The following is a 26,335-nucleotide window of genomic DNA, read 5'->3' as shown; positions in this document are numbered from 1 at the left end:
TGGATATCCTAGGTATGACCAAAAGCCTTGAATTTAGTGATCTTAAAGAGCGCGATGGATTATAGGGTGATAAAAGATCCGTTAAATAGACTGGAGCTAAGCCGTTTAGGGCTTTATAAGTCAGTAGCAATACCTTATAATTAATACGGAACTTTATAGGTAACCAATGCAGTGATGATAAAATCGGTGTTATATGATCATATTTTCTTGATCTAGTAAGAACTCTAGCGGCGGCATTTTGGACTAACTGTAGCTTGTTTATTGAGGATGCAGGACAACCAGCTAGTAAAGCATTACAGTAATCCAGTCTCGAGGTCATGAATGCCTGAACTAACTTTTCTCCATCAGAAACTGATAGCATATTACGTAGCTTAGCAATGTTTCTAAGGTGGAAAAATGCTGTTTTTGTAACATATGAAATATGATTTTCAAAAGACAGGTTGCAATCGAGTATAACACCCAGGTCTTTTACTGTACAATGCATTCATTAATATCATAAAGCCTTTAGTATTATATAACATTACATTCTCTGGGTTTTAATCATCTTGGGGATGGTTGTCGTTGTAGTAGCATAACCCACAATTGCAAGTAAGGCCTAAATGTGAAATAGCAGGAAATTCTATAACTAATATAATTTGGGGCCATAAAATGGGCTCATATTTCATGTGTTTTCTTGCTCTGAAGCTGAAAAGAAAAGAAACATTTTGGAAAGTTAGAATATTATGCTGCAATTTTGAATTATTTTGTTGCTAAATATGAAAAGTAAAATATATATATATATATATATATATATATATATATATATATATATATATATATATATATATATATGTTTTATGGTAAGTTTTTTTTTTTTTATGCATTTCTGTTAAACTCTAAGGAACTTACTTGAAGCAAGTGAATATTCACTTTGATGTGAAGTACTGGAGCCTAATCCTGAAAAAGATTTATACCATAAAGGTGAACTTTTTTTTTTGTGCCTCAGATGTAATAAACTTTACTAGATTGCTTTTCTTTAAACACATTAAGAATGCAAACATTTACCAGCAGCACATGTCTTCTTCCTCCATATGATGAGTGCAGTAATGATGAGAACAGCCACACACATTAACACCAGCACACTAATAACTACAAACAGAGCAGAGGAACCAAAGTCCGATATTTCCAGATCCTCATCTGTGGTAAAACCAAGGAAATCAGTCAGTTAAACAAATATTTAAACTATTAAGATGTATATTTTTACACATATGAAAAAAACAACAACAGATTGCCACTGTTACAGCTGAAACAAAGTGAGATGCTTTGTATAAGTGCCCCTATTATGCGATTTTATAGGTTCCTAATTTTGTTTTAGAGGTCTCCTACAATAGGCTTACATGCATCCAAGGTCAAAACACAATTTAATTTTCTCATAATACATTGCACATCACCTCATTTGCGTCTAAAAACGGCTAGTTTGAAGATTCAGTCTCTCTAAACTCCTCATTTCCGCTAGCCTACTCTGCTCTGATTGGTCAGATGGCACGACTTTTTTCAGCAGTTCAGAATTAATTAAGACAATAACTTTTTTTACTGTGCACTTTGATCTTTAAAAATGTGCACACCTTTTACATTCACAAACAGCTATTTTACACACTGCATGAAAGGTAATATTTGAAAAAGCATAATGGGGCACTATAAAAGACCAGCATATAGACCCTTTTCACAGACTGTGATAATGCATTTCCAGAGTTATCAACATATGAAATCTAATAAAGTTTTGCATGTTTGAATTTTTTTTTTTTACATACATTTTTAATGCTATACTTTCTGTTAAATTACCAGTAAATTGCAAAAAAAAACTTATTTATACTGCTGCAAGGGTGTTTCTAATACAACGACTGAGGACTGACAGCAAATTTCACATCATTCTCTTCTGACGGCTGTAATCAAGATCTCTATATTTTTCCCTCTTTTGGAAAGTCATGGAAACAGTATCATGGATTATTTCTTTTGATATTAGAGCAAATGGGAATACCAAAATCATATTTGCTGTCATCTCCCATTCAACACTATAGAAGTTTACCGAACTATTACGACTTGCGCTTCTGAGAACCTTGAAAATGGGAAATGGGTCCATTGTCCATGTATTCAAGAATACATATATATAGGCTATATCTTTACCAAACATAATGTCTAGTTTGTTGTCCAGGTTGAGGTAATTTGCTGTGCAGTTGTATTTTCGTCCTTCACGTAGTTCTTCTGCGCTGATCACAAAAATCTTCCTCATCTGGTAAGTTCCGTCTCCATTGGGCAAAATCTCTCCTCCTCTGATCTGATCATCATCCACAGGATGACCATCTCTGAACAGGGTCAGGTTAATGTGACGGGGGTAAAAACCAGTGGCCAGACAGCTGATATGAAGCCCTTGAGAGTCCGGGAGTTTCATCTTCAGGATTCTGACTCTGGGTTTCACTTTTGAAAGGAATGTTAAAAATAGTGGATAGTATTAGTCACAATAGGCCTACTGTTGGATTCAATGCATCAGCCATTTATGCATAAGGTAATATGATTTATTTTGAACCATCCCAAACATTTAGTCTTTATGGTCAGTCCTGCTTTTTTTTTACTTTATGGTCATATTCTCAAATTATATTTTAAATAATTATTTAAACTTAGAATGAAAAATTTGATGGCCTGTCAAACTCTAATAAAGACAACAAAAAAACAACAACAAAAAAACTAAAAATCAAATAGACCATATACATCTCTTGTGCTATAATCCAAGTCTGTATTGTCAAAACATAGGCTACAGTAACTGAAGAATATATTCACTGAAACTCCTGCCCTTAACAATAGCTCTCATATCTTATTTGTCTGTACTTTGAGTGTACAGAAAAGAATAAACTGAAACAATCTGATCAACTTCTAGAATCCAAATTTGGGGTGAACTATTATTTTTAATAAAACTAAAGGCCAGTTCACACCAAGGACGATAACTATAATGATAAAGTTATAAAAATCGTTCTAAATATAAAAGAATAGCAGAGTCCACACCACAACTATAATGATAACAGCACAGAGAAACAATATCGTCTGAATCCTTTTCAGAACGAACTCGGTTATTTGCTATATAACTCCTTTTTCTCCAGATATTGAAGCCTTTTATTGAATAACGCAGTGCAACTGCACAAGCCATAAAAGTGCACAAATTTATTGGCTGAGCAGTATGAATTGCACATACCTATGGCGATGCTGCGTATCTACACAAACCAAAGGGTGTGCATCACGCCGAATCGAGCGCAGAGCCCAGGGCATCGGCCTAAAAAGCTAGCCTGCTTGCCATAGGATTCGGATTAATGCGACTGAGGTGACGATCGCCTAGTCTTCAAGCATAATAGCACGGCCAACCACGCAATACTCTTTTCCATTATCTTAGGGAACCGAAGTTACGTGAGTAACCGAGTAAGTTCCCTATCAATACGGTTCACTTGTATTGCATCGTTAGAAGCTATGGGGAACTAGTCCAATCAAGTCGTACTAGGGCTGGGATAAACGATTATTTTTTAAACGATTAATCTAGCGATTATTTTTCCGATGCATCGATTAATCTAACGATTCATTTGTCAGTCCGATTCGATTTCGATTCGATTCGATTATCGATTATCTACCCATTTATTGTCTAATAGCAATTTACACATGTTGATTTACATATCTGAATGAAAAAAAACCATGAATTTCTTAACATTGCAATATATGTTTATTGCTATTAAAATTCCAAAATAAAAGACTATACAAGTGCAAAGTAATGCATTCTTAGTCAGAGGTAGCATTCAATAAAACCTTGAAGCCTTAAACACATAGGCCTAGCTTACTGAAAAAAAGTGCATCTTGTAATTCTTCTTTCAGATAAAAATAACAACAAATTGATGTCTAGCATTCAATAAAAAAATAAAAAGGTCACCCAAAATACTTGTTTAGAGCAATTGAAAGAATACAGTAACCAATGTAAACTTGAGGGCTTTAAGCTAACACAGAGAGTGCTTTTCCAACAAAAAATAAATAAAAATTAACAGCAGCCTGTCATGGCGTCCTTCCTGAACCAACAGAATTGAACATTTGTTGAAAACACATAGTCCTAGCTTACTGAAAAAAGTGCATCTTTTAATTCTTCATTCACATAAAAATAACAACAACGTATAGTAATACACTCTGCCTCTCACCTTTAAAAAAAAAAAACTAAAAAAACTAAAGTAGTTAACTAGAATTTAATAAATGGAACATTATTGTAAAGTGTTACCGATTTGTTATACACCGATTCAGACGTCTCGTGAGTTCAGTGTTGGGCAGATCAGTTGTTTTAACCAATCATTGAATCGGTTCAAATGAGTCATTAGTTCGCGAATCGGACGTGACATTAGTGGACCTGTAGCCTACGGCACGCGTTGTGTGATTATCCCGGCAGTTTATAGCACAATTCACACTCCACGGTAATTCAGGAGAAAAAAAAATCTCAGAATGCTCCATGTGAAACTTTGGTCTTCCGCCCTTTTTCTATCGTGTCTAATGATTTTGATTAATATGCACGAGGGAGAGAGAGCAAGACAGCGCTCGTGTTGTTTGAAGACGGTGAGTGCGCGCGCGCGGCCGGGGCTCTCTCTCTCGTACTTATATATGCGCCCTGTCATATGCGCAATTTCGAGCCTTGCAAGAAGTACTCTCAGTCACTCTCAGAGGAACGAGTGCGTGCCGCCTTGCACTTCTTAAGTCTGAGGAGCCACTCGTGTTGCTACCATAGACAGTATAAGAAGAGTTGCTACTACTCTCCGGCGCCGCCATCTTTGTTTTGGGTCTGACGAATCGACGCGCATATTTTGCGTCTACGTATTTTTTGCGTCGACGTCATCGATGACGTCGGCGCGTTGTCCCAGCCCTAAGTCGTACTATAAGGCAGAACGACAAATGTTCTGAGACCCCAGCCTAAGACACTTGAACATGAGGGCCTTGAGGGCAATAGGGCTAAACAAGGGCGGGAACTTGCCCGACAGAAAGGGGCTCAAGCCATGGGCCGGAGCCTCCAGGGAGATATCCTCGGGTTGAGCTCGCTCAGAGGTCAACTCCAGCTGATAGAGAGGACTCGTGTTTGCAGTGCAGGAACATCCAAATCATAAAACCTGGCGAAGGTGGACGATGAGGACCAGCCGGCTACCGCGCAGATGTTGCCAATAGATACACCACTGGACCACGCCCAGGAAGAGGCCATGCCTCTGGTGGAGTGTGCCCTCACACCGATGGGGGCATTGATGGCCCATTGAAGCATAGGCCAATATGATGGTGTCCACTATCCAGCGGGATAATCTCTGCTTCGTGACCGGATGCCCTTTGTTGTGGCCTCCGGAGCACATAAGGGCTGCTCTGACTATCTGAACTGGGCAGAGCACTCAGTATATACTCTTAGGGCCCGCATTGGGAAGAGCAGACAGTGAAAAGACATGTGCTCTGAACAGAGTAGAGAGCATTTTAAGCACATAGCCATGTCTTGGCTTGAGGATGACCTTACAGTCGTTAGGCCAAAACCTCAAGGCAGGATGCGCTTACGGAAAGCGCTTGCAGGTCGCCCACTCGCTTGACCGATGTTAGAGTTAGCAGGAGGGCGCTCTTATGCGAGAGAGGCCATAGCTCCAACTGTAGCGGCTTTAAGGGGGTCATTTGATGGCCCTTAGAGCCGTCGACAGGTCCCATGTGGGGATAGTAAGGGTATCCTTCTGCCATAGAATGGGAGCCTCCTGGCCCCTTTTAGAAAGCGAACAATCAGGTTGTTCCTGCCTAGAGATTGGAAGGCCACAGGAGCATGGTATGCTGCTATAGCCAGCACATAGACTTTGAGCATGGATGGGGTGCGGTCCGCATCCAACAGCTTTTGCAGAAAAGACAATACCAGCGGTGTCACAGGAAGTCAGGTCTTCTTTTCGGACTGTACACCAGTCAGAGAAAACAGACCACTTAAGGGCAGAGATGCAAGGCAAGGCAAGGCAAGGCAAGTTTATTTATATAGCACATTTCATACACAATGGCAATTCAAAGTGCTTTACATAGAAGAAATTAAAATAATAAAAAGAAATAAGAATAATTAAAACAGTTTAGAAAAATTAAATAAAATACAGTACTTTTAAAAATAAAAAAATTATATTATTATAGATCTTTCCTTCAAAGGATTCCCTTAAGACTTAAATCTTTCCTTCTTTTAACCTTCAATCTTCTTACGACTTCCATCTATCAACTTTCCTTTAACTTTCTTTTCTCCCTCATTTACTCACATGTTCTTTTCACTTTCTTTAGCACTGCGTTCACATTCTTTCTCGACTTCCATCTATCAACTTTCCTTTAACTTTCTTTTCTCCCTCATTTACTCACACGTTCTTTTCACTTTCTTTAGCACTGCGTTCACATTCTTTCTCAGACGAAAACTTTAATATCGTCATTTAAACACTGTTCTACTTTCAAACCCACATTAATACACGTCACTTTCACATTATCACTTTCTTTTACCTTCTGAGTGGGCATTTACAGTTTCGGGCTAAATGCCCTGCTGACATAGGAGAAATTAAAATAATTAAAAGAAATAAGGATAATTAAAACAGTTTAGAAAAATAAAATAAAATACAGTACAGTACAAACAGTCGGACGAACAGCGGCACAGTGCTCATTCAGTAAATGCACAGCTAAACAGAAGTGTTTTGAGTCTGGATTTGAATGTGATCACTGTAGGAGCACATCTGATCTCTTCTGGAAGCTGGTTCCAGCTGTGGCTGGCATAATAGCTAAAAGCAGACTCACCATGTTTAGAGTGAACCCTTGGTATTTCTAGCTGATATGATCCTAATGATCTGAGTGATCTGTTGGGTTTATATTCAGTGAGCATATCTGCAATGTATTGAGGTCCTAGGCCATTGAATGATTTATATACCAGTAATAGTACTTTAAAATCAATCCTAAATTTAACTGGGAGCCAGTGTAAAGACCTGAGGACTGGTGTGATATGTTCATATTTTCTGGTTCTGCTCAGAATCCTAGCGGCAGCGTTCTGTATGCGCTGCAACTGTCTTATGGTCTTTTTGGGAAGGCCAGTGAGGAGTCCATTACAATAATCCACCCTGCTGGTGATGAAAGCATGCACAAGTTTCTCTAAGTCTTGCCTGGAAACAAAGCATCTAATTCTTGCAATATTTTTCAGATGATAGTATGCTGATTTAGTTATTGCTTTGACATGACTACTGAAACTAAGGTCTGACTCTAGTGTCACACCAAGATTCCTGACTTGATGTTTAGTTGTTTGACCCCTAGAGTGAAGGTATGCGTTCACCTTGAGAACTTCATCTTTGTTTCCAAACGCAATAACTTCAGTTTTGTCTTTGTTTAATTGAAGAAAGTTTTGACACATCCAACTGTTGACTTCGTCAATGCATCGGCACAAGGAGTCAATGGGGCTGTAATCGTTAGGCGATAGGGCTAAGTACAGCTGTGTGTCGTCTGCATAGCTGTGGTAAGCAATTTGGTTATTTCTCATTATTTGGCTCATTGGGAGCATATACAGGTTGAACAGGAGTGGCGCAAGGATTGAGCCTTGAGGGACTCCGCATGTCATGGATGTCCACTCAGACTTATGGTCTCCTATACTAACATAATAACCTCTCCCATCTAAGTATGACCTAAACCATTTTAGGACTATCCCAGATAGCCCCACCCAGTTTTCCAGCCTGTCAAGAAGTATGTTATGATCGACAGTGTCAAATGCAGAACTGAGGTCGAGTAGTACCAGTGCTACCAGCTACCAGTGCTACCAGTACCAGACGCATCCTCAGAGATGCGTCTTGTGGATGGGGCTCTAGCCTCAGAGATAGTGTTTAGGACTCTTGCTGGGAGATCCGTAAGTTCCCGTTGAGGGGCCATCCATGGAGGGCCCACAACTCGGGTTGGGGGTGCCAAATCGTCCCCTTCGTCTGGTGAAAGAAGGTCTTTCCTCAGGGGAATTGGCCATGGGGACGTTGCTAGCAGCTGTATCAACTTGGGGAACCAAGGTTGGGTCCGCCAGAGAGGGGCCACCAGAATGACTGTGCGTCTGCCATCTCTGATCCGTTTAATGACCTAAAGGAGCAGTGCGTAAAGGCAAGGGGGAGGCTGGGCCATTCATGGGTCGAAGAGGTCGACCTCTGCCCTCCCGAATATATCCACCGTATGCCTGCCGCTGAAGTCTGCTTGTTTGTAGAGCAAGGATTCAGCTCGTTCCGCTACTTAGGGCTTTGTCCGACAGTGAGAAGGCTTTCTTGCAGGAGAATCAACGCAATGTGAAGATCGTCGCAGAAGGAGGATAAAATCTGAATCCTATGGCGAGCGGGCTAGCTTTATTGGCAGATACCCCGCCCAATCTGGCGGGCTCTGCGCTCAATTCGGCGGGATGCGCACCTATTGGTTTGCACAGATACACCGCATCGCCATAGGTTAATGCAGTTCCAACTGCTAAGCCAATAAGCTTGTGCAGATCCCTGCACTGTTATAGCTTGTGCAGTTGCACTGCATTGTTCAATAAAAGGCTTCAATATTCTGAGAAAAATGAGTTTTCCCCATAGCGTCTAACGATGCAATAAGTGAACCATATCGATAGGGAACAATTTTCCTGATGAATGCTAAAAACCTTGACAGCCAATCAGAATCCATCCTGCTTTAAAGAGTTTAAAGTCCCACTCCGGTCATATTTTGAGCTATTTTTAAACATTCTCAGTTGTCTTTAAATGATGATTATGCCGTTTTTAGCCAAAATCACAAAACCTGTGCCGTTTTCTGGGACTTCGCTTCAGCAAAGCGGCAGTAGCTCATTAGCAATTCGCCTCTGCGTTGTGGGCGGAGCCGTTGGCTGAAGCGAGATACATAGGCAGCAACAGCCTCTTTCTGTCTTTCTTTCTTTCTGTCAACACAGAAAACATTTCATCACTGGATAGTTTTTTTCGTTTAATTAAAGTGTTGTTTTATGTCAGCTGAATGTCCGGAACGCTTTTCAGAGAAGATAAGGCAACTTATTTAGCACAATTCACACCCAGCGGCAATTCAGAAAAAGAAAAAAAAATCTCCGAATGCTCCACATGAAACTTTAGTCTTCCGACCTTTTACCGCCGTGTCGATTTATTTTGATTAATATGTGCGAGGGAGAGAGAGCAAGACAGCGCTTAGTTTGGAGACGATGAAGTCTACACTTTCGCCTGGCTCCGAAGACAGAGAGTGCGCGCGCGCGTCCGGGTCTCTCTCTCTCTGCTCGTTCTTTCATTTAAACAAGCGCAGCAGTTCATCTACATTACTCACCGATCAAATAAGACTTTGGCGGGACAAAAATTCACTTTGGCGGGCGCTAAAACAAGTTCAATGCAGGAAAATTAATGCGTGAATTTAACTGAGTAGTACATGACCATGCATTCGCACAAATGCGGCCACATAAAATTTTAACTCGCACATTCTCAAAAAATGGTAGCAGTCTGGAACCCTGGAACGTAATCCATTCATCTCTCACAGCAACATGTTTTGGTAAAGCATGAAAGCTAATACCAATATCTCTCCTCTTAGCATTGCAACCCGCTACCGCACATAGGTATTGATCCGCCATCGTCTTCTCTACTCCTCAGAACCTGAGCGGGCGGGGCGGAGGGGAGTATGAGCTTGTGGCCCCGCCCAGTGGAGTTACTACGTCACAACTCCAGTCTATTTTAGCCGTCATTTTAGCGTCTGCTACTGATTCACAGCCATTTGAATGCAGAAATACAACTTTGAGCTTATTTTTCTCAAGATATGTCTCTAACATCAGAAAAATACCACAAGAACATGTTAACACCTAGAAAAACATGATTTTCATCGGAGTGGGTCTTTAAGCATTTAAAGCAGCAAACGACAAAACTACAGTGTGTGCTTACAATAAACAGAAGAATATAGTGCCTTGGTGTGAATGCACCTTGATTCTGACTCACCTTTTCGCATCACAGTGTTCTTTTCTTTTTCCAGGTATTTCCGCAAAGTTTTCATGCAAACAGGATGATAAACATGTTCATACAGACCCTTCACTTGAAGCCATTCCATCTGACCCATGCCTTTTATTCTCATCCATGGTAAATCAATTTGCATTGTTCTATTTACCACAGAAAAGGTAAACGCTTCAGTAGTTTGTCCATTGAAAGCATCCCATGACAGAAATAAACCTGGCTGATCATTGTCAAGCAATTCACATCCAACACGTTTCTGATAAACATGTAAACCTTAAAATGGATGGGGAAAAATGTAACAACAGATTAGCCTTCACTGACATTAAGATAATACAGTGACACTTTTTATGAATATAGAATAGAATCTCCCAGCTAACAAAAATATGTTCAAGGAATTTTTTCCTATTGTTACCATTGTTATGAAAACGTCATTTCTGAATGTTCTCTGAATGTTCAAAATGTCCAGTTCAGTTTTCATTAAAAGAAAAAAAAAACATTATTAATTATGCAAATGTTAGGAAACATTTTGTTTTATCATTCTGTGAACATTATGGGAAAATTACTTATAAATGCACTCTGAACATTCAAGAACTTAGTATCATTTAAAAAATGTTAGAAGAACGTCCAACTAAAAGTTTCAGAAAAAAAAAACATTCCATTCACAATGTATAAATAATGTTTTTGTGTTAACATTTTGAGAACATTATTAAAGACCAGATAACTCTGAATGAACATTATATTGAAGTTACTGGAAGAACATTTGTTCATAACTTTGAGAGAACCTTGTCAGAACATTAGCCAAAGTTCTGACAAAGCTCCTTGTTAGTTGGGATGTTGCTTCTTCAATCATATTGTTACCTAACATTTATCAGAAGCTAAACTAATATGTGTTGTCAGAAATTAGAGTATGCTTAACTTTTTTTTTGTTTTTGAAATAACAAATATGCTGCAATACAAGCACATAAAGGTGATTGCTGGTAATACCAAAATTTAGGCTTGGACTTACCATCTGTGCAATTTTGGTGTTCCTTAAGATAAAATGTTCGATCTTTCATGATGTCATAAATATCTTTAAATATATCACCACCATCATTGTCATCATTTGAATTACTTTGACTGTGGTGGACAGCTTTCCATGATATTGAGTCATAATACACCACTTGCACATCATCTAACATCAGCACAACAGTGAACTCAGGAAACTGTGTCTGTCCAACAATATATGTGGCGAAAACCATCAGTGAGTGAGAACCTGTGGGAACATGGACAAGGATAACACTGCCAATTAAGACATCTTCTGACTAGCAGACAGATTCTTAACTTTGCTAAACTATGATGAATAGAATGCTACAGTCAGGTTTCAGAAGTAAAAACTCAACATATATCCATATGGAAACTCATTTTGAAAGGCAACTTATAAACCTTTATAGACAGATACTGTGAGCTACGAGATTGTTAATCAATGGTATTTGCTTCTGCTGAAGACCTCAGCCTGCATTATTTCAGCTTATTTATGGTTAATAACGGTTTAACAGCAGAATTCCTGGTGAAAAACTGTTACCCATGATGTTGTACAAAAAGCGACGTGCTAAAAGATCTTGTTAGCTCTGCCCACTCCCATGAAGCACTGCTCACAAAATGTTTGTATATGCATATTTTGCATATTTTACATATATTTTTATATATAATCAACATTTGTAAATGAGTAGTTTTATGTTTCTCCATAATGTTTTATTTGATTATCTTTCCCTCGCTAAAACTGTCTTGTACCTTTGTATTTTTGCCCCGATTTTCAAATACTTTTTTGTTTCAAATCAAATTGTAATGTTGCGATTCACCTCGTAGCTAAAAACACTCATAGGAAAAAAATACTTCAGGAACCAGCGCCGCTGAAAAAGGGGCAGCGCTAATGCCCTCTATTAGACCTGCTCATTTTGGGCCCCCACCCCCAATTCGCAGTTCTGTAATGTGAAAAAATCAATGTTTTAACTGTAATGAGAAATAGAAGGGTAGGCCTTATTATAAATCATTTAGCCTATTTGTTGTGCCTAATGTGCAAAGGACTTTCATTTAAATTTGAGTATCAGTGGTGGACGAAGTACACAAATCATGTACCTCATGTTCCTCCCCGTAAGTATGCATCAGATGTCACAAGCTCTGCAACCGCAGAAAAAATGTGTCTTAACAACACGACAGCACACTCATCAAAATCCCAGGCCTGTTTGTAGCATTAATATAGCCTAAGTCTCCAATCACACCTTGTTGCCTTCATATGCTGCCTCCATTAATGACTATCCTGAACTGTGACGTCAAAGAGGAAAAATATCCATTTCAGTCTCTTAAGAGTCCTTCAAAAATGTGGTCATTTTCAAAGCATTACTCAGTGTAATATAATATAATTAGCAAATTATAGGAACAACACTAATCTACTTCCCAGGACAGCTGAATCTGCGGTTGACTGAGCTTCCAATTTCTACCTGGCTGATCTGCTGAGACAGCTTTCAAGAATTGGATGAAGAGACACTTTCTTTTCTGCATTTCTTCACGGCCTTAGAATCCACAAAGTTACTCAATTGCACATATTCAAGCCTAGTAACTAATATGTCAGCAAATTATTATATTTGCTATATTTCTTACAGATTGTACTTTACATATGCATTATGTATGGATTAGGTTCCATCCAGGGGTGGACCAGCGATCTGGAGTACCAGGAGTTTTCCCGGTGGGCTGGCCCGTTGTAAATATAGTCCTATATAAAGAATAATAGTAGGTCTACATTTACGTATAATTCAGCCCAGATGACTCAAAATGATTAACCTATTTAGCGTGTTCTTGCTCAGTGCTGTAGCGACAGCACTTGTCCATGTCAAAATGTTTGAGATGGTCAATCAAATCAAAGGAGGCGGGGTTTACTGTTCACAAAAGTCAAGCCCAAGCAGTAATTCCGGAAAGGAACCTGGCTGCAGCCTGCAGATCTGATTGGCTGCAATTTACTCTGATTGGCTCCATCGTCTTTAATAGGCATACATGATAGAAAATGTGTTCGTAGTTGTTGTAGGAAGGAGTATGTCATTTAAAAAACAGGAAAAGCTGTGCAGTTTCACAAAGCCTTCATTATAATGCACAGAAGGGACATTAGCCTGCAACTTGCAATGTCCCTCAAATTATTGATTTGGTAAATTAAGCTGGTCTTTAGGCTAACGCGAACGACCCCACAATATTTCCAAAAATTAATTGATTGATTATCCACAGCAGGGTCAGGTCTTCAGGTAGAGGAATGAACGATGAATTAGACTAAATTATTTATTTATCATTTTGATTATTTATTATCACAAAAGTCTGAGAAAGAAAATGAAAAGGATGTATCAGGATCGTTATTGATACATTCTGCAACTACGGGCACTTTTAAGTCCCAGGAGTGAAATTTTAGATTTATGTAAAAATTTGTCATTTGATGTTTCATAAATATAAACGTAGTGTCAATACACACCTTGACATAAATAATTATGAATAAATAATATGATTTAATGTAAAATTATGAAGCATTTATAGGTCCAAACACCATTTTTGCTCATGTCCCACACCCGTGGATTATTTACTGATCATTTTTATGATTTTTTTAACTAAATGTCCCTGTCCCACACTTTTGAGTCCTTACCGCAACAATGAAAAAAAGCTTTTATTATGAAATTTTATCGAACACAAACAAGTCTAGTTTCTATGGAAACAGAAACTATCACTTGAGCACATTGCTGACAGACTGGACCACCACACTACCTCACTCACAAGATAACAAAAAAATAAGGTAAACATCATCTTTTCTGCTCTAGTATTTATTGTGCGTCCTTACCATTCAGCTTAATAATTGTGTATTTATCTACATTTTAAAAATAAATGTATTTTACTGTTGAATTCATGTATATTAAGATGTTAAGATTCAAAACTAATGTGGTAGGCCTTGATTGCTGCCAATTAGCTAAAATATTAGCAAAAATGTCGCTAGCAAATTTAGGTGTTGCGGTAAAGACCTTGTGTTGCGGTAGAGACAAATTCAAGGTGTACTGTATATTAAATGACAAATATTCAGTATATTATTAGTACTGAAGTATATATTTGTATATTTATTAGTATATATATATAAACATGCCATTTTTTACATTAAAAATAAAATTTTGTCCTTACCGACTCAAGATGTCATTACCGCAGCACTCCTCTATTTTCATTTTTTTTCACATTTTGATTTGCAAAAAAAATATTTTTACACTTAAGTTGAGATGATTAACACATTGAAATTGCAACATCTGTCATAAAAAGTTAATTATGTTATCTTTTGTGTGTATGGAAACAATTGACATCTAAGGTTACTGTACATTTTTTACATGGCATAGAAAAAAACATGAAATTCCCTATTTTGTATTTTTTTTTATATCAGTATTTACAAAACTGCATCAAATTTGAAAAAGCTATTTAAATATGTAAAAAAAATTATAGAAATTACTAAAGAAAAATTTATAAAATGAACGTTATTGTAACATTACGGTAAGGACACTTTTTAAGAAGATGACCCGAAAAACATAAAAAATAAACATGTTCCAGATTAAAATCTTAACGACTACATTCTATTTTGTGTAAATCTCTATATGTATTACAGACTGTGATGGTTAAAATTGAAATTCATAGAGGTTGATCTTTTTAAAATTGGGATAGTCAAAAGTGCCCGAAGTTGCAGAAACACCTGGTCATGCAGTTGTATGATAACTTAATAACACTGCAATAGGTGTGTGAGAAGCTTTCATTTTCTTCACTACATTGCAAAGCATAATATTGCTGCACTTTATTTTAGAAAAACAATCTGTTCCTCGTTATTTTAAAATGATGAAATCGAGAACTTTTTATCTGTACCTGCCATGATTTGGAATGAATGCGCCTGGAGTCTGTTGCTATAGTAATGAACACAACTTTCACAAGCATCTGACTGACAAATAAACAGCACGTTTTTATTCAGCAAACAGTTTAGTAAATTCAGCTCAACAGCATTAAATGCATTTTTTATTTTCCATTCAACTGAACTGTGCTCATGCATTTTAGACACTTACATTATGTGTACCGGGTCATTATGACAGACCCATTGTACCGGGGAGGCCTTATTGAGGGCCTAACCATAGGTCTTTATCAATCATGCCTCTGCACCAACCTGCATTACTCTTCTCACCCCAGAATGCAGAAAGGGGGCGGGCCTTGGCCTAATGACTCCCAAGGGAGGAGGCTGTCACATAGGGATGCTAAAAGTCTACATTCACGTAGTGAAGGGCCAGAGGCAGAAATGCTTTAGCAGAACGCCTCCACTATCCCTAGTATAGCCTAGGCCAGGTACCGAGGCGCCCCAGCCGACTTATAATTTGTAAGTCGCTTTGGATAAGGGCGTCTGCTAAATGACTAAATGTAAATGTAAATGTAAACATAGATCAAGAGAAAGATTTCTCATATGAGGGGCTGCAAAAAACCTAAATGTCTATATGAAAACCTAAACAGAGCTCAAGGGGGCGATGTACTCAGGACCAAAAACATAAGATCTATCTGAAGCTCCAGCGTCAGTCTACACTCCAAAAAACAAACTTTTTTTTTTTGGAGAGGAGACGAACTACTCTACCCTGAGGTGGCTAACAGCCCGAGGGCTAACACAGATGTATCTTAGAAAAACAAGAGGCAGCTTAAACATTTCCATTCTTTTCTACAATGATGTTCTGCCACTTAGCTCTCCGCTAATTATCCATTCATATGAATGAGCGACGGCCTCAGAAACGCTCTCATCATGAGAGGAAGCCTAAGCTATTAACATAGTTTACAACTGCACTGAACAAAATTATAAACGCAACACTTGTTTTTGCCACCATTTTTCATGAGCTGAACTCAAAGATCTAAGATTTTTTCTATGTACACAAAAGGCCTATTTCTCTCAAATATTGCTCACAAATCTGTCTAAATCTGTGTTAGTGAGCACTTCTCCTTTGCCGAGATAATCCATCCACCTCACAGGTGTGGCATATCAAGATGCTGTTTAGATAGCATGATTATTGCACAGGTGTGCCTTAGGCTGGCCACAATAAAAGGCTACTCTAAAATGTGCAGTTTTACTGTATTGGGGGAGTCCAGAGGGGTCCGAAAACCAGTCAGTATCTGGTGTGACCACCATTTGCCTCAAGCAATGCAACACAATTCCTTCGCATAGTTGATCAGGTTGTTGATTGTGGCCTGTAGAATGTTGGTCCACTTCTCTTCAATGGCTGTGCGAAGTTGCTGGATATTGGCAGGACCTGGAACAGCTGTCGTATACGCCGATCTAGAGCATCCCAAACATGCTCAATGGGTGACATGTCCGGTGAGTATGCTGGCCATGCAAGAACTGGTATGTTTTCAGCTTCCAGGAATTGTGTACAGATCCTTGCAACATGGGGCCGTGCATTATCATGCTGCAACATGAGGTGATGGTCGTGGATGAATGGCACAACAATGGGCCTCAGGATCTCATCACGGTATCTCTGTGCATTCAAAATGCCATCAATAAAATGCACCTGTGTTCGTTGTCCATAACATATGCCTGTCCATACCATAACCCCACTGCCACCATGGACCACTCGATCCACAACGTTGACATCAGCAAACCGCTCACCCACACAACGCCATACACACTGTCTGCCATCTGACCTGTACAGTGAAAACCGTGATTCATCCGTGAAGAGAATACCTCTCCAAAGTGCCAGACGCCATCGAATGTGAGCATTTGCCCACTCAAGTCGGTTAAGACGATGAACTGCAGTCAGGTCGAGACCCCGATGAGGACGACGAGCATGCAGATGAGCTTCCCTGAGGCGGAAATTCTTTGGTTATGCAAACCGATTGTTGCAATCGGTGGCTCAGACGATCTTGGAGTTGAAGATGCTGGACCTGGGCTGGTGTGGTTACACGTGGTCTGTGGTTGTGAGGCTGGTTGGATGTACTGCCAAATTCTCTGAAATGCCTTTGGAGACGGCTTATGGTAGAGAAATGAACATTCAATTCATTGGCAACAACTCTGGTGGACATTCCTGCAGTCAGCATGTCAATTGCACACTCCCTCAAAACTTGCGACATCTGTGGCATTGTGCTGTGTGATAAAACTGCACATTTTAGAGTGGCCTTTTATTGTGGCCAGCCTAAGGCACACCTGTGCAATAATCATGCTGTCTAAACAGCATCTTGATATGCCACACCTGTGAGGTGGATGGATTATCTCGGCAAAGGAGAAGTGCTCACTAACACAGATTTAGACAGATTTGTGAACAATATTTGAGAGAAATAGGCCTTTTGTATAAACAGAAAAAGTCTTATATCTTTGAGTTCAGCTCATGAAAAATGGGGGCAAAAAAAAAGTGTAGCGTTTATAATTTTGTTCAGTGTAGAATGAGGGATGGCACACCTCGTTTTATCTTGAATATGAAAAAGGAAAGCCATCACATTCTCATAAATGAAGCCCATACAACTGGTGCTTCTCTCTATCATTCTAGCCACCTAGCAGGGGAACTTCAGGGCCCTAATAACAAAAATTACCTTACCTTATGCCAATGACATGACCTCATAACTCTACACAGGGAACGAAGGTCTGTAGAGAGATATATTTTAGTGTTAATTGCACACAAAAATTGCTCTTAAAGAAGACCAACTCAGCTCACCTGCGGCATGCGAAGTGAAGACTCACCAGACAGTTCTTTATGAACATGGGGGGTCTACCACCTTTACATGCCTGAAAGAGGCACTCTCACTAACCAAGCCGAGGCAGGCCATCAGAACATTGTTCTCATCATGGGCCCAGCCTCAGGCCTGATGTTAGAAGCGCCTGGGGAGTCAGGGAAGAGAGGAGAGGGCTAAGATATAATCACGACCTCAGAGGAGGTGATCCGTCACCGACGCTGTGTGCGTTTGTGCTGGATCGCCTCCCTCAGATCCCTCTTCTTGCGGGAGTCCTGCCTCTTCTGCGACCTACTCCTCCAGGGAGGGGGCGCACGAGAGGCGACGCTGGCTCTCTGGCCCTGTCTACGGTCCTCGGCCAGGCCCTCCCGCTTGTCTGGGTGTGGACGCGGATCTCAGCGGTATACAGGTACTAAATACAGCTGAGCGCACCTTCGCCTCTCTGAACTTTCCAACCACTGCCTCCACGGAGGTGCCGGAAAGCTTAGAGCGCGAAACTGGCGAATCGAGGAGAAAGCCTTTCTCTTTCTCCCCGATGATCGCGGCAGCAGTTTGCTTAGTGGCCCGAAGAGCAAGATCTGTGGTGTGGCGCAGCTCAGCAACTGCATCAGGGGACATCCCTGCCCCCTGGTCGAGATACCCCAGCAGATCGGCCTGGTATGCCTGCAACACTGCCATGGTGTGCAGGGCAGCACTGGCCTGACCCGCTGCCGTGAATGCTCTGCCATTCAAACGCGATGTTGCTTTCAACGGTTTGGATGGCAGGGTTGGAGCTTTCAGTGTCGATGCCCGCCCAGACGCCGGATAGTTCACAAACGACTCGTCGATGGGCGGCATCGACACATGCCCATGTTCTCCTATCCCCTCAACATCAGCGAAACTAGCCCGCTGATGTCGGTGGATATGGGCAGAATATGTTTTTTTCCATGCCCTCTTGGTCTCAGTATAAACCCGGCAGCTCACCCTCGTCAGCCGCCGTATCGTCTGAGAGGATTGAGAGGATCGACCCTCTCAAGGCGATCGGCGAGCTCCATCTTGGAACCCAGGGACGTCGCTAGTGGGGTGAAAGGTGGTGACAATTATAGGAGCCCCCACTGCCCAGAGGGCCCCACAAAATCCAGCAGTTATACTATTTAGGCCCCTGTTGTATGAATAATTCTAATATTTATATTAGTTGTATGCATTGGATTTAAATGAAAACCACAAAAACATGAAATTTGGTTAAATATTTTTTCCAAGTATTCTCTTACCTCCCTATGAATGGTTTAGTCCGATCTAAAGTATTAGATCCTCTAGCTACGCCCCTGTTGGAACCACATAATGCACATCGCCACTCTGCCTCAGCACGAGCTGGACCTGAACCACGAGGTCCAGACGCTGAACCCTCTTCACCCGAGAAGAGGGCCAAACGAGAGCGGTTTGCACAGGCAGCTACCTCAAGAACTGCCTGTGCGCGCTCTTCCCCCAGACAAAAAACACACTGTTCGTGTGTGTCACCCAGCGTCAAGTATCTTGGGCACGGGTCTGCACACTTCTGGAAGCATTCCTAAGTCATTAAGCATTTTGGGCATAAACATGTAAATAGTAAAAAGATTGACATTGAAAAGTGACACAGAATGATTCAAATAATTAATCCAAATAAATAAATGTTCGTGGTTCGTACTGATGTTATTCATCTGTTCTCATACACTTCAGCGTCACGGTTAATAGACGAACACCAGTGTTGGGGGTAACGAGTTACAAAGTAACGGATTACAGTAACGATATTACTTTTTTGGGTAACGAAATAAAGTAACGCATTACACTAAAAATATCGGTAACTACACTACTTTACTAGACTATAGGAACGCGTTTTCCTGCGTTACCCAATTCGTGTTTGCCTGCGTGTAAAGCTCTGATCTGTTTGTGCTGCGTGCATGTCTGTCTGTGTGTGTGTGTGTGTGTGTGCGCGCGCGGCACCGTTGTCATAGAGATCGATTTGAGTGACGTAGCTGCTGGTGCGAAGGGGAGCGGGAAATGGAGACGGAGGAGACGGACAGGGGGTTTCGGCCAGTGGCGATATTCACATTTCTTTCAGTTTATTGCTCGAAAGGACCAAAATATTCGCGTGAAATGCACTTTATATGCTCAGGCAGCAAGTACTGGCCATCGGGACTACCGGGAGATTCCCAGTGGGCTGACGTGCCTTTTGGGTCGACATCTCAAATTTTTTTTTTTTTTTTTTTAACGGACCATAAAACTCGTACATCGGCGGCCCATTCGTTTTGCTTAATTGGCGGCGCTGGGTTAAGTAAGTGCGTGCCGGTGTAATGCATTAGTTAAAAAAAGTATTCGTCAGTTTTTTTTTTTCCTGATAGCTGACCGGCCCATGAAACACCTTGGCCCATTGGATTTTTTCTTGATTGACACTGGGCTGGTCCAATCACATCTTTAAACACCTCCCCCTTTGGGCTTTGAGCGAGCGTACAAGTGTTTCAGTGTGTATCTGTCAAAATAGTCTGAGAGATGGAGAAGAAACGCAAGGAATGTGCAGAGAAAATTAGCGTGAAAAATAGACACAGACCCTTCAAGCAGACACTGTAAACTGTGTCAAAATGTTTTCTGCAGCAGCAGGACCTTCATCAGCTCCCGTGGCTGATGATGAGGATCAGGACAGACATGAGAAAGTGTAGAGCCTGCGGTAAGCAGAACTAACAGTTACTTTCAAAACACTTAGGCTATCCCATACACAAAATAAATACATTTTAAATATATTTTCAGAGTATATTTTGGAATATATGCAAATATTTGAAATTGGCCCAATAAATATATTTCACACCATATTATATCACATCATATATTTTTGTTATATTTCAGAATATATTTCAATGTACTTTTTTTCTGTATGGGTCCCCAAAAGTGTCAAAATATATGTGGCATATATTCCAAATACATTGAAATATATTCTGAAATATAACAAAAATATATGATGTTAAGTGTGAAATATATTTATTGGGCCAATTTCAAATATTTGCATATATTCCAAAATATACTCTGAAAATATATTTCAAATATATTTATTTTGTGTATGGGATGTCATGAGTGTAGGAACCCATTACCCAGTAACACATTATTTCCACATCTGCATAGTTGACGATTACCGTAATCAGAGCCGGATTAACGCAAAGGCAAACTAGGCACGTGCCTAGGGCCCGATTGGCGGGATGGGGCCCAGACAGAGGAAAAAAAAAAAAAAAAAAAAGATTTTTTTTTTACAAATGTCCTATCTACAATTTATTTCAATAATTATTAATTAACTAAAAATAGTGACGATGTTTATCTTAACCATAGACTGTTACATTACTGCAGTTAAACCAATTAATGTGTCCGTTACAAAGCGGGTGCCGGCTTCTGAAAGTATGTGTAACGAACGCATCCATCAGGTGCTGCGAGGCAAAAGCATAAGCATACAAAGAAGCACAGCTCGTGATGCAGGTGTGTGAGTTGTCGTCATCTATTTTGGAGTGATTGCAATGTATTCTAAATATAAACTTGTACTGTAGATCAGCGTCATTTCTGGAAAAATCATTCACCGCTTTATTACGAGTTTAAAAGAGCGCGAGCGTCATTAACGTGCCCAGACGCGACGCTTTGAATTTGCGCGTACAATGAATAACATCGCGTCGGGAGCTGACTAGTAAAAAAGCTACAAAATTAAAAGACAAGACGTATTCTAAGTTAAAAAGCCAACACACTACAACATTTTTAAATGTTTCAAATAAAGGATCTCATATCTATGGGTATATCTTCTAAATTCTGCTGATGATTAGATTATACCCTGACATTACGCCAATAATATCAGTTTATATATTTTTTTCTGCTCAGTAGCGATCGTGTCTTTCTCTTCCACTTGATTTGTGTATAGCATATTTAAGGTAGCAATACAATATAAAAGCACTTATGCTCATCTACTGAAGTGGGATTCTGGAACTGTGAATAAATTGAATAAAACAGCAAAATAACAACAACAACAATAACATCTTCATTAAACAAAAAAGAGATTACCTTAGATCAAGTTTGATTAATATGTACATACAGTACCGGTAAAAGTCTGGACCCATTACTATTTTTAATGTTTTTGAAAGAAGTTTATTATTATGCTGTACAAGCCTGCATTTATTTGATCAAAAATACAGAAAAAAACAGGAATATTCAGCAAGGATGTGTTAAATATATAAAAAGTGATAGTGAAGACTTTTTAAAAACAACTTTTTAATAATCAAAAATCCTGAAAAAAAGTATCACAGGTTATAAAATAAATATTAAAGGAGAAGTTCACTTTTAAAATGAAAATTCTGTCATCATATACTCACCCTCATGTTGTTTCAAACCTGTATGAATTTCTTTCTTCTGCTGAACACAAAGGAAGATATTTAGAAGAATGTCAGTAACCAGACAGTTTTTGGGTCCCATTGACTTCCATAGTAGGAAAAAATATACTACCTACTATGGAAGTCAATGGGACCCAAAAACTGTCTGGTTACTGACATTCTTCTAAATATCTTCCTTTCTGTTCAGCAGAAGAAAGAAATTCATACAGGTTTGAAACAACATGAGGGTGAGTATATGATGACAGAATTTTCATTTTAAAAGTGAACTTCTCCTTTAAGCACCATTTCTAACATTTGATAATAAATCAGAATATTATAAAGTTTTCTGAAGGATCATGTGACACTAAATTCAGCTTTGCATCACAGAAATATAAAGTATAGTAAAATAGAAAACCATTATTTTAAATTTTAATAATATTTCACTATATTATTTTTCTGTATTTTTGATCAAATAAATCCAGGCTTGATGAGCATAAGAGACTTCTTTCAAAAACATTAAAAATAGTAATGTGTCCAAACTTATGTACTGTGTAAGTAAAAATATACTGCTTTTAAAATTAAATGTTGTATAAATAAAAAGGTTAGGAATCATATTTGTTTCAAGTGTTTTTTTATTGTGGGTGGGGGGCCTCCAACATGAATTTTGCCTAGGGCCTCCTAATGTCTAGAACCGGCCCTGACCGTAATTTACTATAAATTTAATGAGACGCGTTTGTAAACCATGTTTTCCATCAAAATAAAAGATCATGTGCTTATATCTCTTTCAAGTATAGAAATTAGTACAAAACTAATTATGAAAGTTTCCTTTATTTTTCAGTGCATTTGTTTTACAATATATGCATATTAGTGTGCTATTATTATTATGGCCAAAATGCCAGGGCCGATTTTTTTTTGTCCCAGTCCAGCCCTGATTATGTGTCTACCACCGCAGACATTTGTCCTTTATCCTGTTGTCTGTGGATTTTACAGTGAGGCATATTTCTTTGTGCAGACATGGATATTGTTCTTTCATATGGTTTTACATGCCATTTTGTATAGGCTACATTTATAAACACTATGCGGACAGGCTAAGTGATGATAGGGCTATGATTTTTGTCCGTATCTACAGGGTAAATTAAGAAATGGGAAAGTAAAGTAATAAGTAGTGAAGTTACTTTTCAAATGCAGTAACTAGTAAAGTAATCTCATTACAATTTACAGAAGTAACTAGTAACTAGTAACTAATTACTTTTTTTGAGTAACTACCCCAACACTGACGAACACTGACACCCTTTGGTGAAATTATGGCGCATTTTTAACAGCGGCAGCTTTCTCAGATCGCCTTGGGTTGGATTAAAACTTCATGTTCCGATGATTTTGGAAAATTCTGCGCCCAGTAAACATCAGCACATCCCTTCTCCTGTTAATAAAAATTTCGAAATTTTTAAATCTTATTGCAGACACTCATTTTAGGTGGCGTTTGTTCAACTCATAGACCAAAGTACATTGAAAGTAAACATAACCGGAAATAAATTAGATGTACTATTTCCAAACAGAAGTGCATCACGAAGCTCAGTGCAAGTAGTCCAATGTGCTGTAGAAAAAATAAAAACATTACTGGTGTGCTCTTGAGACAAAACAATGGCCCTGACATATTTTAAGATTTGTCAGTGCAAGTTGCTTTCAGTTCAGACAGCTCAAACATGCATTTTAGTCTGGGACTAGCTTGAGCCTTGTTTGTGAAACCTGCCAAATGAGTGTCAAACAAATCTTAGTAACAGATATTTCACAGGTTATATATATATATATATATATAATAAAAATCTATTTGTCTATAAATTGACCAATTTAGATTAAATAGAACATGCTGAATATATTGAAACAGTTAATAGTAAATAAAAATAGAACTGAACCGTTCATTTGATTTAACTGCAATATGAAACCCATTATTTTATGGAATTTAGCTAGAGGCAGGAGAATTGATAGCCCATAAGTGCCCAAGAATAGTATGCAATTGGGGAGCTAATGTGCACATCACAATCACAAGCAAAAGAATAGACGTAAACAGACTTACCTGCTTTAACAAGACGTGTCAAATAGGACAAAAGAAACACAAGAGTCTGCATTCTCTCAAAAAATCAATCCCCGCACTTTAGCTCATGTATGATCTCATTGTTGAGGGTTACAGCCTTAACTAAAAATCACCGAGTGAGCCTTGAACTTATGTCTGAAATTCTTTGCTGGCCTTACCGGTCTTTCCAGCCTTTGTTAAAAAAACGAACAACGTCTCTGTGTCGGCAGGGTTCAAATGAATAAACTGAGAATATTATGATCGCAGTAAAGAAAATATGGTGTTCGATAAGTCTCGATAGGTTTGATATTAACCCTTGTGCAGGGCTTGTCATGGGCTGTCGCCGGTCAATAGGATTGCTGTGATTCGATAGTAGTTTCAGACACCTGTCATGCCTGAGGCGTTCCCCAAAGCATCAATCGACGCAGTGCGAGTTCCCTTTCGAAAGGGAACTGGATTTATAGCCCAGAGCTGATGTGTCTGCTGTGCCAGGGCTAGCAAGAAAGGGAGTAAACATCACATGCCACCCATGTTGTCAGAGTCACACCCTTCCAAAATAGTTTACTTTCCTCTCTCTCCTCTGCCTCATGTTCTAAAACAAATTAGTGACATTGTAGATAAATAAATCAAAATCTGCAAAAAATTACCGGCCTTTTAAAAATTGCTTGTAAATCTCTTGTTACGCTATATGCTCTTATCACCATATATTGGAATCATTATTGGAGTGAAAAAAACATAGTTTGTGAATACATTTGTGAATATTCAACAAAATATGGATTTTTTTTTTTTTTTGCTTTTCATCACACTAGTGTGCTTTAAAGGACAATTCCGGTGAAAAATGAACCTAGGGGTAATTAACACATGGTTACGGAGTCGATCGTTCCCTGGGATGCGTTTTCATGAAAATCTAATGTAAAGAGTTTTATCTCTAAAAACAGATTAGCTTATAACGCTAGTATATGGGGCACAGAGTAAGTAAAAGTAAATCGCTAGTTAATACCACTAACAAGGCTCAAAATAGCCTCACACTAACACAGTAGCATAATGAGGGTCCCTACATGCAAAGTTCTCAATGCTTCAGTTCTCGAACAATGGCGGACTGTGTCCAGCTCACTCAGGGCGGGTCTAGGCTCAAACTGAAGTGTCACTCAACAGCCGTGGGAGGGGCCTGCGCAATTCGCGCTGAATCTGAGAACAGCTCATTCTGAGACAGTGCTTATGATTTATTGAGATTGTAAAAAAAACCACTGGGTGGATTTTTATCATTCTAGGGTGGTTTTGCTCACACACTGCCAACACACATTTATGTTCAAACACCATGTAAAAGGGAATTTTGCATAATAGTTAGGATTAGTTACCCTTTAACTATGATTCCCTATTTGTAAAAAAGAAGGGGATTGTAAATCCACCCTTTCAGTGTAAACGCGTCTTTGTAAATATAAAATGATTTTATTTTAAAATAAGACACTTATGGTCAATTTATAAACATACGTATATACATATATATATAGTAGCCTACAGGGGCCTGTACCATGAAGGTAGCTGAACAAACTCGGGGTTACAGGATTAGTTTTGAGTTGACAAAACCAAACCGATGCAATCAGGCTTTATTGGTACCATGATGCAGCTCATCAACTTTCTTTGTCAACTCAGGCTTTGATCCTCAAGCTATGATTACTCCACGCGCGCGTGCACATAAAAGAGTGACGTCGACGCTGAACAACCAATCGCGGGTAGAGCGAGAGCGATATATTTTTCCGCGGAGGAGCAAGAGATAATCATTCAGAATTACGATTAATTTAAATATGTATTTCAAGCTCGAAACAATACGGTCTCTGCTGCCAAAGCAAGAGAAGACTGTTGGAGAAAGATTGCTGATTGTTAATGTGTAAGTTAAACAAATACGTTCTATATTTATGTAAAATTATGTATTACATAAATACACATATAAGTATGTATAGCCTATATTATGTGTAATATAGCCTATAGCCTATTTTTATAATATATAAAAAATGTGCATGTATGTAGGCTACTAAGAAAGATTATATTATTCATTGTTCATATTATTCAATATTCATTGATTTTTGATGTAACCCCAACTCCAAATGTTCTTGTCAGCAGATAAAGACAAAATATAAAAATATAATTTAAAGTGGTGAGTATTTACCACAACCTTTTTACTTTTGTGA

The 26,335-nt window shown here is 39.1% G+C and overlaps 1 protein-coding gene across 1 annotated transcript; it reads right to left on the bottom strand.

Annotated features, from left to right (window-relative positions):
* Nucleotides 1-478: 478 nt before the first annotated feature.
* Nucleotides 479-24,681, bottom strand: LOC309512467 (zinc-alpha-2-glycoprotein-like). Its single transcript, XM_082188079.1, has 7 exons — nucleotides 24,150-24,681; nucleotides 11,008-11,253; nucleotides 9,990-10,274; nucleotides 2,164-2,454; nucleotides 1,045-1,176; nucleotides 889-936; nucleotides 479-684 (listed from the first exon to the last, which is right to left on the bottom strand). Exons 1-7 carry the CDS (start codon nucleotides 24,199-24,201, stop codon nucleotides 662-664), a joined length of 1,077 nt encoding a protein of 358 aa, XP_082044205.1. The 5' UTR covers nucleotides 24,202-24,681; the 3' UTR covers nucleotides 479-661.
* Between the last annotated feature and the right edge of the window lie 1,654 nt (nucleotides 24,682-26,335).

Source organism: Leuciscus leuciscus (genome assembly GCF_965113295.1).
Source record: "Leuciscus leuciscus genome assembly, chromosome: 13".
Lineage (NCBI taxonomy): Eukaryota > Metazoa > Chordata > Actinopteri > Cypriniformes > Leuciscidae > Leuciscus > Leuciscus leuciscus.
Note: the sequence above shows the minus strand (reverse complement) of the source record. Positions and strands in the feature narration are given on the sequence as shown.